Source organism: Lepidochelys kempii, chromosome 6, assembly GCF_965140285.1.
Source record: "Lepidochelys kempii isolate rLepKem1 chromosome 6, rLepKem1.hap1, whole genome shotgun sequence".
Classification (NCBI taxonomy): domain Eukaryota; kingdom Metazoa; phylum Chordata; order Testudines; family Cheloniidae; genus Lepidochelys; species Lepidochelys kempii.
In genome coordinates, this window is record NC_136385.1 from 79,755,718 (window position 1) to 79,769,242 (window position 13,525).

The 13,525-nt window shown below is 41.8% G+C and overlaps 1 protein-coding gene across 6 annotated transcripts in view; it reads left to right on the top strand.

The window, feature by feature from the left end:
- The window catches only part of AQR (aquarius intron-binding spliceosomal factor), a 111,456-nt gene continuing 97,931 nt past the window's right edge, over positions 1-13,525 (top strand). For 3 of the 6 annotated variants that reach the window (XM_073348891.2, XM_073348892.2, XM_078853343.1), the window contains exons 1-6: positions 4-291; positions 2,584-2,640; positions 5,913-5,953; positions 7,016-7,051; positions 10,888-11,008; positions 12,640-12,780. In XM_073348891.2, the coding sequence (XP_073204992.2) occupies positions 214-291; positions 2,584-2,640; positions 5,913-5,953; positions 7,016-7,051; positions 10,888-11,008; positions 12,640-12,780 (474 nt within the window). In that variant the 5' untranslated portion in view covers positions 4-213. Of the gene's footprint in view, positions 292-2,583; positions 2,641-5,912; positions 5,954-7,015; positions 7,052-8,943; positions 10,685-10,887; positions 11,009-12,639; positions 12,781-13,525 lie in introns of those variants that run through there. The other 3 variants (XM_073348894.2, XM_073348893.2, XM_078853344.1) reach the window with 3 other exon arrangements.

Below are 13,525 nucleotides of genomic sequence, written 5' to 3' on the forward strand. Positions count from 1 at the left end.
GCTTCCGTTTTCTCCCCAAACTTCCGCTGTCCTGACCCAAGCGGCAAGCGCCCAGTGAGAGGCTAGTAACTCAGCGGGGCTGGCCGAGGCTCTGGCTGGGAGAGTCCATTCGGGGGCGGGGGGACGGAACAGAACTATCGTGCCTCGAGGCCGGTTCCCGGGCGGAGACGGGAGTGAGTGTGTGAGGCGCCGGGACCCCCTACGCGCTTCGGCATGGCGGCGGCTTCGCTTCAGCCCAAGAAGATCGTGGCGCCCACTGTGGCGCAGATCAACGCGGAGTTCGTGACCCAGGTGAGGGGCGGGAGGGGCCGGGGTGGGGAATATCTGAGCGTCATGGCGAGGGGTAGCACCGGCCACGGGGGGTGGGAGCCCTGCGCTGCCAGGCCCGTTAGCTGCCCTGGGCTCTCCCGGGCCAGTTCATTCAGAGGCTAGTGATTAACGGCCCCCCTCGGGCGGCTGGGGGTTTGGGCCTTGGAGACGTTTGTCCCGGTGTAAGCGCGGGTCAGCCCCTTGGCCTTGCAGTGTTTGATCCCGCTGAGCTCCTGGCTTTAGGGGCCTCTGTAGGCAGCGCGTTGCTCTGGTTTATGGAGCAAGGTGTGTACAGCGCCTGGGCAGTTCGACACCGTGTCTGTCCGTGCTTCCCTCGCACGCTTGTGTGGCCTGTCTCCTTTCGCACTCTCCCTCCACTCACCTGCAGTCCCCGCCACCAACTGGCAGCCTTGGCTGACCCGGTCTAAGTGCACGAGGTTCAGTGGTTTAATGGAGGGTTGGCCTGGGTTTCTTTAATTACATGATCTGAGTTGTCAGTAAGCAGACTCAACATGGTAGCTTTGTCTCACAGTTGGGTCACGTTTGGAAGGTTATCGTTACAACCACGAGGGCTAAAATCTCATTCTTCTTTAAGTGGAAGTATTACAGCTAAAAAGCACCCCTTGCAACTGCACCTGAAATAGTCACGCTGCACAGCAGACTCTGGACCCTTCCCCAGCCTTAATCCCACAGGTCCCCCTACCCAACGAAGAAGCACACGGCCTGTGAAGAAAACGACAGCAAGTACAGATGAGGAATTCAAAGCACTGACTGCTTACTCACAGCCAGTTATGTGGAAGGCAGAAAGCTGAGGACTGTTCATGTCTCCTAAGAAGGATTTTCAGGCTGCTCAGGTCCACCTCTGCCAATTGCTTCTCCGGCAAGGGCTCCTGGACAATTCCTCTGCAAGAGCAGCTGCAAAAGCCAAGCATGAGCTGTCACTATACAAAGCTCTATTGATGCATGAAATCTTACCCTCATCCCTGCCTCTGTCTCCCATCCCATCTATATCAACCCCACTCAATGAATAGAGACTGAGTGAACACAGTCAGTCACCGTTTCACTATCATGCCCACTGCCCTGCATGATTTTTGTCCCTTGCTGCTTCTTTGTGGCTCCCGAGACCTAGCCTGTGGGGATGCACACCTAGCATGCCTGCCCAAGTTCTGTGAAGGGAGACGGCACGGGAAGAGGCAATGTCAGAGGCTATGTCTATGTTACAAGTCCTTACAACCGCAGCACTGTAGCTGTGCCACTGTGGTGTAGATGCTTACTACAGCGACAGAAGGGGTTTTTCCATCTCTGTAGTAAATCCACGCCCTGGAAAGGCAGAATTCTTCCATTGACCCAGTGGTGTCTATACTGGGACTTAGGTCAGCTTAACTACGTCTTTCAGGGGTGTGAATGTCTTCATGCCCCTGAACGACATACTTAGATCAATCTAAGTTTTAGTTGCAGTTTTTGACTCAGCAGATGTTCATGAAACTTGTAGAGCAAGCTCTCTATTTATTGTAGGGGAGTGGATTTTTTAAGTTGTCATTGTATGGTAGTATTGAAATATACTGCTGTACAACAGGAAGGTCTCTGCCAAGCGAGTAATAGGTCCTCTGACCTGAGGGACTTTATAAGAAAACAATTTGTAATGGTACAAAATAACCAGAACATCATAACTGTGGCTGAAGGTTCAGTGTAATTGGAATGTATCATGAAACAGGTGGGTTTTAAGCAGTTTTATGTGAACTCCTGTTCTTCTCTGTCCAATGCATCCTCCTCTCTTTCATTCAGAATGAAACTTCCTCAGAGATGACCATGGAGCCTGTGGCAGCATATCTCATTAACCTTGCAGGAGATGGGGAGTAGTGAGGAGGTGCTAGGCCTTTAACAGAAGTCCCATGGCCCTTTCTGAATGTCCTGAAACCTCTGAAATTTCTCAGGAGGTCTTAGAATATCTGCTTGGGTGGAGGCCTATGACCAATGCATACTGTGTGGGGAGCCCACCTGCCCTTCCTGTTGCACCATCAAGATGATTTAGGAGAAACATGCTCCGGAGCTCTCAAACTCCGGAGTTTTTCATCAAACTTGAACCTTCCCACATCATCTACAGAGCGGTGCATGACTTAGCATCTTTTTATTAGGTGTATCTATCTGTTAGATTAAATTTAGCTAGCATATGGAATAAAAACATTTTGGTTCACTATAAAATAGACAGACTAGTTACAGATGGTTGTGTATTTGTCCATATGTTTAATGAAAAACTTTTTTTCCCCCTTACAGTTGGCAAATAAGTACTGGGCTCCACATGTGAAGAAAAAATTACCTTTTGATTCAAAGGTAAAAACTTGGGTTATTACTTGCATTGATATTAACAGGATGTAATAGAGTGAAGGACGTTTGAAAAATTCTTGGCTAGTAGTATGTAAGATTGTCGTCCCCAGTCCTCCCTCCAGCCCGTGGAACTCATCACCGAAGTAGAGTTTCTCTATACAAGAAAACAGAAAACCCAGTTTTAGGGTGTTAGGCAACCAATGTTGATATTCTAAATTTTGTTGGTATTGTCTTGAAAATTTCCCAAAACAACCTAGTTAACTTTTTATCATGCTAATCTTTCTGATTTTTATTGATAAATACACTTGCATGTTAATAAGGCCCCAATCTTGCAAATGCACATGCTTAACTTTATGTGGGACTAGGAAGTAGTAGTAGTAAACCCATTTATTCATATCTGAATGCTGGGACGACATAGTAGAAGTTTCTGAAGACTTATTGATCCCTTGCTAACTTTACATGCTCAGCAGATGACCTACCTATGATCTGTCGCACATCAGCTAATCCTCTCCTCACTGGTCGTCCCCCACTCTGATGACTTCCTACCGTTTCTTCCATGATAATTTTCTCAAGGTTATTTCCAGCTCTTCACCTGATGCGATCAAAGTACATAAGTCAGCTTCTGTCCAATAATATTTCTAACATAAGAGTCCTTGGTCTTTTCCATCCAGGAGATGGACAAGAGTCTTTGCCTTCACCATGTTGAAGGGCTGCAGTTTTCTTCTTGTCAGCAACATTAGTTCCTTATGTAGGACTACTTGTGTATAAAGTTAAGTACACATGTTTTCAGGATCAGGCATAATAGAGCATCCAAAACTATTCCTGGGGGATTTATATGCCAAAAAAATAAAAATTCTGTGCATGATATTTTAAAGGTCTGCAAAATTCTGCATATTTTATTTGTCGGAATAACAATATAATCATGTTCCTGCTATCAGCCACGGGTGGCTGGGGCTGTCAGTGGGTGGGAGAAATCACAAATTCTGTGGGGGGGAGTAAAATCTGTGGGGAACATCAATTCTGCGCAAATTTTGTGTAACACAGTGGTGCAGAATCCAAACCCAACTTTGGTTCTGTGTACCCAACAGCAACAGGTGAGTCAGTGGATCTAATTACAATAGATTCCACTATAACATGTCTGGGGCTTTAGGTAAGATCTTGTCTGCACTGTAAATAAATCGAAACTGAGCTGTAATTAGCTCATCTACCTGTTATAATTGTATAGTAGATGACTCCTTAATGTTCTGGGTCTTTTGATGCATCAGATCATCTTTGTGGTGATAGCATAGACTAAGAGGAAGGATTGTCCAGTGCTTAGGGCACTGGCCTAGGATGTGGGAGACATGGGTTCAATTCCCTGCTGTGCCATAGACTTCCAAGTTACTTAGCCTCTGTGCTTCAGTTCCCTATCCATAAAATGCCTTCCTATTTCACAACAATAGGGGATAAATGTTGTGGGGATAAATGCATTAAAAGATTGTGAAACTTTGAGATCCACCAATGAAAAGCATTATATAAGGAATCAGTGTTATCAATATTATTATTATTATTTTATTACTAGTGTTATACAAGTAAATTTAGGAATATGTGATCAGGAGACCTAATATTTTAGATTCTCTTTGTAAACTTTACTAGCATCTTCTGACATGTACGGAAGCAGCAGGTCTGTGAAACTGCTTGCTTGACACTGGCAGTATGTCTACACTGCAGTTATACACCTTCAACTGGCCCGTGTCAGCTGACTTCGTCTCGCAGTTCTCAGTCTACAGGGCTGTAAAATTTTGGTGTAGATGTATGGTCCTCCCAGCTCACAGGGTCCCAGAGCTCAGGGTCCAGCCCGAGCCTGAATATCTACACCGCAGTTTTATAGCCCGGTAGCCCAAACCCTGCGAGCCCGAGTCAGCTGACATGGGCCAGCTGCAGGTGTTTAATTGCAGTGTAGATAGATCCTGGCTGTCTTCATGTAAACATGATCAGTATAATCTTAAATACTTGAAATATAAAAGTTTCCACAGAGAAGGAACAAACGTGTCATGTTGGCAACCAGTGACATTTATAGGGACTGTCATGTTTCAGAGGGCCGTTTGCACCTCTGACCCATTCTTTTCACTCCCAGAGTGCATCACCCTTACAGGTGTCTTACTTTCACCTGTCTTGGGGTGGAATACTATGATCCTACCAATCATAGACCATGATAGGATAGCACCCTATGCACCAACCGTGCTTGCTCAGCCGTGACCGGTGACCCAAAACAAAGCATAAAAATAAAAAAGGATTTTAACACAGTACAAAGCCTATGCACATATCAGTTTTACCTAAAGGGTTATGTAGGCCTAACTTATCCTGGACCCTCTTTGTCTATGGGGACTGAGGTTCAATCTCCTCCCCAGCAGTCTGTCTCACTCTTCACCTTACCATCTTCCCTGTTCCTGTCTGTCTTTAAAACTTTGAGGCTTTTGATCTCCCCACAATCTTTACAGGGCTGTGACATTCCTGTAGAAATGTGTTTAACAAGACCAGTTGTGGGATCTGGCCATTGCATCACAGCAGATGGCTCTAGCACTGTCAATCCAGTGTTTATGGAGATGGGCTTATGAAGCTATTGTCTCTCTTTCTGCCTATGTGCAACTATCCTCTTTTTGAATTAATTCCTTATAAACAACACAGTAACGAAGGCAAACAGATGGAATATATAATATTTATGAAATATTACAGGCAGCTCCCATGTGCTTTGCAAGGACAGCCCTAACACTCAATTCTTGGCTTAAAGGAAGCAAAAATAATGAAAAATATAGTGTGTGGTTGCTGGATGAAGTTCTGTAGTGATGGTGTCATCTAGCATACAAGTCATGGGCCCAGATTTTCAAAAGTTTCTAGTGGTTTTGGGTACCTCTTTTTGTGTGTGTGTTTGCCCAACTTGAAAGATCTTAAAGGGGTCTGAATTTCTGAGGGCAGTTGTGCAATACTTACTGAACTTAAATTGGCTACCCAGAATTACTAGTTAGTTTCAAAATTGGGTTTAGTCAGCAATGCCAAAGACTTCCTGTGAGACCTTACCCACCTTTGTAGAGCTCTTTAAGATCTGTGGAGGAAAAGTGCAATAAGGATGCAAGGTAGTATTGATATAATTGAGGACTCCCCAAATATTATTAAACACAGAGCATCTAGTTAATGGCAATTCTGATTTCAGAAACCTTAATGTCTAGAATATGAAAATGAATCCAACCGAAAGTATGAATTCTTAATTAATATAATTTTTAATGTATCATTTGCAATAGGTTATTGAAGATGTGTATACAAAAGAAATTGTCAAATCAAGGTCAGTACAATGTTGCTCCTCTATTATTTAGAATATGTTGAAGACGTATTCATGCTGATTTAAGGTACTTTAATATGAAAGTTAGAAAATGAATGAAAAGTGTAGTAATGGCTGTTGGTTGACTTATGTGATTTCAGAGATTAAATGTAAGCTTTCTTTATGGCTAGAACTATGATCTAACTATGGTCTGATATAGTGAATAAATCATTCTCTGAATTCCGTTCTCTGTTCCCTTTATGTGATTTGTTGTAGCCTAAGGTGGTCTTTGTAGTGATCGTTAATTTTAGCATTCCCCCAGTTCCCAGTCAATGGGGAGATGAATCTTTCCTTCCTAACCTCTGTGATCTCCCTGCAGTTTATTCCTCTTTGAGATGTGTAAAGGAGCTGACAGCTAGGGAGACCTCCTCTTCTGGTCGTTGTCTTATTCATGTCTTTTCCCTAGTTTACTAATAACAGTTTGCTAAAAAGAATATTTCACATGCACAAACAATTGAACATACTCTAATGAGCCTTAATATTAAATAGAGAAGAGGATGAGGCAAAGCATTGTGTAAGGTTAAAAACAACATTCCATGACTGTATCCAGAGGAGAGGGAGCAGCAACTGATATCCTTGAAGGCTCATGGAATTCGTATAAGTTAACATCCCTGGAAGCAAATTCAGGATCTAGAGATATGATTTTAAAATCTGGGACATCAGAGTTTGATTTACAGTTGCTTTATTTTTAATCCTCTTTACCTATAAAGTAACCAAAATAATTTGGGTTAAAAATTACCATTTGTAGATTTTTATTACAGTGAATTCATGTGGGATTCTTTCAAAATCTAATCTGTTGCCTTTGAAGAATAGGTACTGAAGTTAATTTGGGATCCATTTAGCTGTCATTTCAAGGCAATATCTGAAAGAAGTTGCACAGAAGTTTTAGAAGAAGAGTACAACTTTTATTTACAAATCATGAAGTAAAGGAAAAGTTTTACACTTTTTCTGAGTCATTGTCTATACTGAAGATAAGCATGAGAGTTTTTCTTTTCTGTTTCACTTTTGTCCTTTTTTCCTTTTTAGGTTTGCCATTAGAAAGATAATGCTTCTTGAATTCAGGTAAGTTTTGGAGTGAAATAAAAATTAACTCTCTATGATAACCAGTGAAACTAAAGGTCAGACGCAGGAGCTTGCAAGGTAGTACACTTCGTCCATCTACACTTGCTAAAGCTCAGAATGAGACAAATAGGAAAATTTAGTGCAGAAAACTGGATATGATGTGGGATAACACTTTTTAGAAGGTCTTGTTTCATGACCCTGAATTTGTAATGTAAATAAATATAGAGCAATGAAAAGGAGTACCAATTAAGCAGAGAGTAGTGATAAATTGTGGACACCTCTTACAGGTCCTGATTCAAAGCCCATGGAAGTCAGTGGGAGTCTTTGGATCAGGCACATAATTAATGTGCAACATTTGTGAGGTATGCTGCATTTTAAGGACAGTAGTATGACTTGTTCACTTGTCAGGTGAAGGAAATCTGATATTTAGAAATGATTAAGAAAAAGTCTGCTTTATTGTTTTAAAGTTTCACTGTAATGGATAAAACACAAAAAAAGAAAATGTATGAAATGCCAACATTAATTGTAAATTAATATTTGATTTCGCTTTGATTTCTCTAGCTCACCTACTGGGGAGGTAGCATGAGCTGGCACTTGGCCAGGACTAAACTGTCCCTTCGCCTCTGTGAAACACAAGCTTTTTATCCCTTTTTCTGCTGGCAAGAGATGAAGGGAAGGAGTGTGATATACAAATGGGCCCATTTATTAGAAATGTAGGATAAGCTTAGAAACAAAATGTTCATTTTTTAAATGTTGGCATTTTCTCCCGTTTCCTCCCTTTTGTATTTGAAAAGATATGAGGACAACATCAAATACAATTCTGGTTTTGATGAGGGCGATTAAGTAGCTGCTTACTTCATTTCCAGTTGGCATTGATACCCTTCTAAAGAAATCAGTAAAAGCTGTCTTATCCAGCATGTTGGGGTAATGCGGGGTGCCAGTAAATGAAAAATGCCGGTTAACTAAGAGGGAGGGCATTTTGGTGTGGGTGGAGGTGTGGGGCTGGGGTTGGGGGGTGGGCTCTGGGAGGGAGTTTGGGTGCAGGAGTGGGTTCGGGGTGCCGGATCCAGGAGGAGCTCACCTCGGGTGGCTCCCCACAAGCGGCGACCTGTCCTGGCCGCTCTTAGGCAGAGGCGGGTCAGGCAGCTCTGCGCGCTGTCCCTGCCTGAGTGCTGGCTCCGCAGCTCCCATTGGCCAGGTACCGTGGCCAATGGGAGCTGCAGGGGCAGCGCCTGCAGGAAGAGGTAGTGTGCAGAGCCACCTGCTGCACCTCTGCCTAGGAGCAGCCAGGACGGGATTCGGCCCCATGGTGAGTGCCCCCTGGATCTGGCACTCCAAGCCCCATCCTGTACCCCAACCGCCTGCTCCGATCCCCCTCCTGCACTCCGAACTCCGCATGGCCATTCCTCCACCTAGGAGCAGCAGGGGCATGTCGCCGCTTCCGTGGAGCCATGCAGAGTGAGGTAGGAAGCCTGTCTGCCTCGTGCCAACTGGACTATAAACCAGACTTTCAATGAGGATTAGAAATGCCGGTTTATAGAGCTTTCCGGTTAGTATAGGGCTGGATAATCCAGCTTTTTCTGTAGTATGTACTGTTTTAATCTTTCCAATAAGACCCCATTCTTTAAGTTGTATTAGAGGTTCTTTGTGCTGATACTCCCCACTATTTCCCTAAACCCTGTGTCTTTTCTGTCTCTCCCCATCTCCCTATCAGAGCCTCAGTCTTTTCCATCTTCATATACACATTTCATGTTTCCCTATCCTTGAGTCCCCATCAGCTACCATTCTACCAGTTGAGGATGACTGGGCAAGCACATTTGCAAGAACCAGAGAATCTTCAAAGAGCGCAGAAGTGTCTCTGAGTGATGTGAGGCTTTTTCTTCACCTATTGGGGCTGACCACTCTCCATACTCTGGGCCCAATTGTGCAAACTGTCCATATGTGCAACTCCCAACAAATTATACATAGAGGGCTAATCCTGCAAACCCTCCATCTTTAGAATGGCCACGTGCCACTCCATTTCTGCACTGTATTGTGGTGCACCAACCTTGTCCTTAGAATGCAAGTCCCTTTGGGCAGAGAAGTTACTGCTAAGGCATTGCTCTCCTCTTGTGCAGCACTATATACCCTTTTGATATAAAATGTATTTATTTTTTTTCTATAAAATTGTTGGGATAGTTCATCTAATATCCATGGGTAACCTGAAGTTTGTTGTCAGATGGATAAGTGTTTATGAAATATTTGTAATGTTTGGGAAGCAAATTAATAACAATAGCAAATTAAATAGCAGCATTCCTTTATTCAAACTGTAGTACTTCAAGGCTTGCTTATTTTTGATAAAGGGCTTTAGTTTACCTCTCAATTATAAGCAAGGTATGTGAAACTTCAGACCACACTCTAACATATTATTTGGAGGTTTTTTAATTGTAAAGAAATTGCTTAATTTGATGTCATAGATTGTAAAAAGCGGGAATTACTGAGAACACTAGTTCTTGTTTACTTTATAGTGGTTTATTTTATTTGTGTAATTTTTGTAACTATTAGTGACTTTGTTTATTTAAGTACTTACTCTGGGCTCATATCGTATCCTCTCAAAGAAAAGCCTGTGGAAACTTCCCAGATATTCTGTCTTCCTCCATTTGGTTCAGCATGCAGAATTTCCTTATATGCTCCCCTCAGGAGTGAAAGATTTAGGGAAATTGGAGGTTGCCTGTTTTGTAGCACCAAATCATGGCTCCCATCAAGAGTGGAGGCCTATTTTGTCAGAAGTGACCTTGATTCATCTCTTTTGACTGACCTCTATTTTTAAAGTTGTTTCCCATGTAGAGGGCTTTAGCTTATCAGTTGAAGAAAAAGCCTCCCAGCTAAGACATTACAAGAAAACTGAACATGCCCTTACTTCCCCAATATAGTTCCTCTGAGTCCAGTTGTCATACAAACCACAGATGGATTGCAGTCTTTGAAAGGGGCTGGGGGCAAGTAAGGCCAAATCTTGGGACTAAGACTTGATTACTGTTCCTGACTCAGCCATTGATATTCTTTCTGACCTTGGGGAAAATCATTTAACTGTTCTGTTGTTTTCCCATCTGTAAAAGTAATATAATTATACTTACCTGTTTCACAGGGGGCATTGTGAGGCTAAATCCATTAATGTTTGTGTGTGGTGCTCAGGCATTCTGGTTTTGGGTAGAACTGCTGTAAATAAATAAAAATGAGCTCATGGAGCTTTTATGGGCTCTGCAGTTGCAAAGGCAAATTAGGATTTTGGGTTTTATTCAGTCTAATGTGTTAATTTCTTTAGATTGCTTGCCCTGTGGAACTACACCATTTTGTTGCCTTTGTAGACCACTTCTATGTATAATCTTTGCTTAGTCATTTTCTGTTATCAAGTAAAATATATATATTAATAATCCTTTCATAAAGTGTGGTGTTATGCCATAGAGCTTTCTCTCATGAGAGAAAGCTGGCATTTGTATCTGAGTACTAGAGGAAGCATCTGAAGTGTGTGTCATATGAAGAGAATAACTCAATTTACTGCTACTGGAAAATCAACATGAAATAATGTCCAGGCTTATGATATTCTGCTGTGACCACCTAGTACACGTAAAATCTCTTTAATCAACAGTCTTCCAAGTGAGTAATTCATCTCTCTCCATATACTGTGCCTATCCAGTAAGTTTTGCTGCAATGACCTAGATTAGATTTAACTTCAGGAACTACTCACAGATTGTAAAGATTGATTATAAAAAAAAATCTGTAGATAATTATGCTTTTTTCAGATAAGTGACAGATTAGGTGGGTGGTGGAAACTAATGAGAAATTCTTTCTCTTCACAGCCAGTACCTTGAAAATTACCTGTGGATGAATTACTCTCCAGAGGTGTCCAGTAAGGCCTATTTAATGTCAATCTGCTGTATGGTGAATGAGAAGTTCAGAGAAAATGTACCTGCGTGGGAGGTAACCAATTTCAGTTACAGCTAGCATTGACTTTGATCCACAAGTTGCAGCTTTCACACTGTGCCCACTTAAAGTGATGGAAGGTAGCAGAGCCTACAATGTTAAAAGTAAATGGTGTGTTTTCTGAGGTTGTCTGCCAGAGTACTTTAAACAGTGGTATGTTCTTTTTTTGAGAAAAGTAGTAGACAGATGAAAGATTTCTTTTCATATGGATTTCTCCTTTGATATGAAATCATTTGTTCTACTGTGTAATGGCTTTGCATTTCAGATATGTTTTTTTTTTGGACACTTGACAAAAAGTCTGGCATTTGGTGAAGGATTTTTTCTGGTAGTAGAAAGAAAAATGCCAAGAGGAAATTACATTTGTGTGTGTAAAAATGTATCACTGGAAGTAGGACAACTATTTTATCTCTGTCAGCTTCTTGTTTGAAACCTTTGAGTATATTTTTGTGGCTTATATAAACTGAAAATGCTTTATTTATGAACTGAACTTACTAGTAACTAGTTCAGAATACCATTTCTTAAGTAAACCTCTTATATTGTTGATGCCTGCTTATATATATTTAAAAATAATCTAGGCAGAAATAGAATATGCAAACTTTAGAGCAGAGGCACATTTTCCTCCTAATATGATTTACTGGTTTAAAATATATATATATCAATGAAATAGTGATCCCCATTAGATGTAAAAATATACCATGTGCAAAGTTTAAAAAAACCCCTACTACTAAAAATCCCATTGTACCTCAATACATTCCAAGTATAGGCAGGTGATCATACAGTAAAGTCAGTAGTATGTTAGTTTACTTTTTAATAGTGCCCACTATATTGATCTTACAAGAGAAAGGAAAGGAAATTACTTCAGTGTTAGTGAAACAGGACAGATGAATAACCTGGAGCCTGAGTGACTCCGTTTGCCCAGGTCTCTGCAGCTTCTGTATCAGCAAAGTTACAGCATGGGAAGTGACAGGTGCAAGCCTCCTCACACCTTCCTATCCGTGTCCTTGAGTCTTGTTCTGGAGGGGCAACTGGTCCCCATGATTATCCAGTTCTTGTTTTCTCTGCTGAGATTGTTGAGAGTGCCCCTGTTATGGTGGCTTTGTGGGGTAGGAGCTAGAGCAAGACTCATTGCTCTCACCACCAAACTTTGTGGTGACTTTTTTTTTTAGTCAGAATCCACCTGATTCCCTGACTGGGACTGGACACAGGTTAGAGTGGTGTGGGGGCTGATCTAACTGGCACCAGCTGGTAACAGTCCCATAGGCCCCTCTGCTAGCTGAGCCTAACCAAAACATGGAGTACTCCTGCCAGGTTTCTGACATACCTCCTCCCCAGCACATCACGTGGGCCACAAACGAGGTAAAGTGTGTGTCAAAGCCAGCCAGTGCTCTGCCCTTGGAGACTCCTGCACACCATGGGAATTCTGGAACAGGAAGATATGGCCAATCTCTGCTCCATTTGTACTGTGTAAGAAGCATAAAGGGACCAAAGTAGGGCAGAGAATCAGCCACAATGTTTTTCATGTGTGGATTTTGATAGGAACTTAAATTTTTTTTCTTTTATTTTTTTTTAGATGGTAAATAGTTTTGACTGGAGCTAATTGAAAATACAACTTTCCCTTCTATTTCTAGACATTCAAAAAGAAGCCAGAGCACTTTCCTTTCTTTTTCAAATGTATATTGGAAGCATCATTAGATGAGAGTGACAGTGAACTGTCTCTGCATGAACAGACAGTCCTCCTTCTCTTCCTTGATCACTGTTTCAACAGTTTAGTAAGTTATGCTGAACATGTTTGAATATTTTCCATATGGTTGTAGTGTTCCAGGTGAGAGCTGGATTGATTTAATTGGTGAGTCTGCTAAATAGGACATACATTGAAATTCCTATCCTCAGGAGTTGGGTGCAGTAGGGAAGGTTGTGGTAGTTGCTGTGGCCCTTGTGTACTCTTCCATTCCCTTCTCCCTCCTTCCAGCTACCGACTCCTGTTATGGCAAAGGGCATGCAAGGGGATGCAGTGTCTTATCTCAAAGTTGGGAGAGGGACACTTATTGCTGTAATAAGTGGAGTGTGTACTATAGAAGACTTAAGAGAGCGTAAGACTGTTATTTGAGTCTTAAGCTCAGTAAAATTTATAACTATATATTATACTGGGAAATGTGCTTTTATTTTATAATTGTGTCTTAAGAACTGGATGGAAAACTTCCATGTAAATGAAATTTCGATGAAACATTGAAAAAAGACATAGCAATTTTTTTCACTTTCTAACCAGTTCTAGTTATTAATGTATTGCCGCACTAATAGTTGCTTTAAAAAGCACATACAAAAGTATGTGTTTAGTTTCTAGTGGAAGCAGTATAAAACTATAGATTATAACTTGGTGCAATTTGCATTTTACATACGATGGATGTTTGATGCTGAACTAGCTTTTGTCTAGTGTGTGGCTCCTCTGGAGCATAAGTTTTCTACACACACACATTATTTGAAATGTTGCTCCCCCGTCATTCATGGTGGTGATGG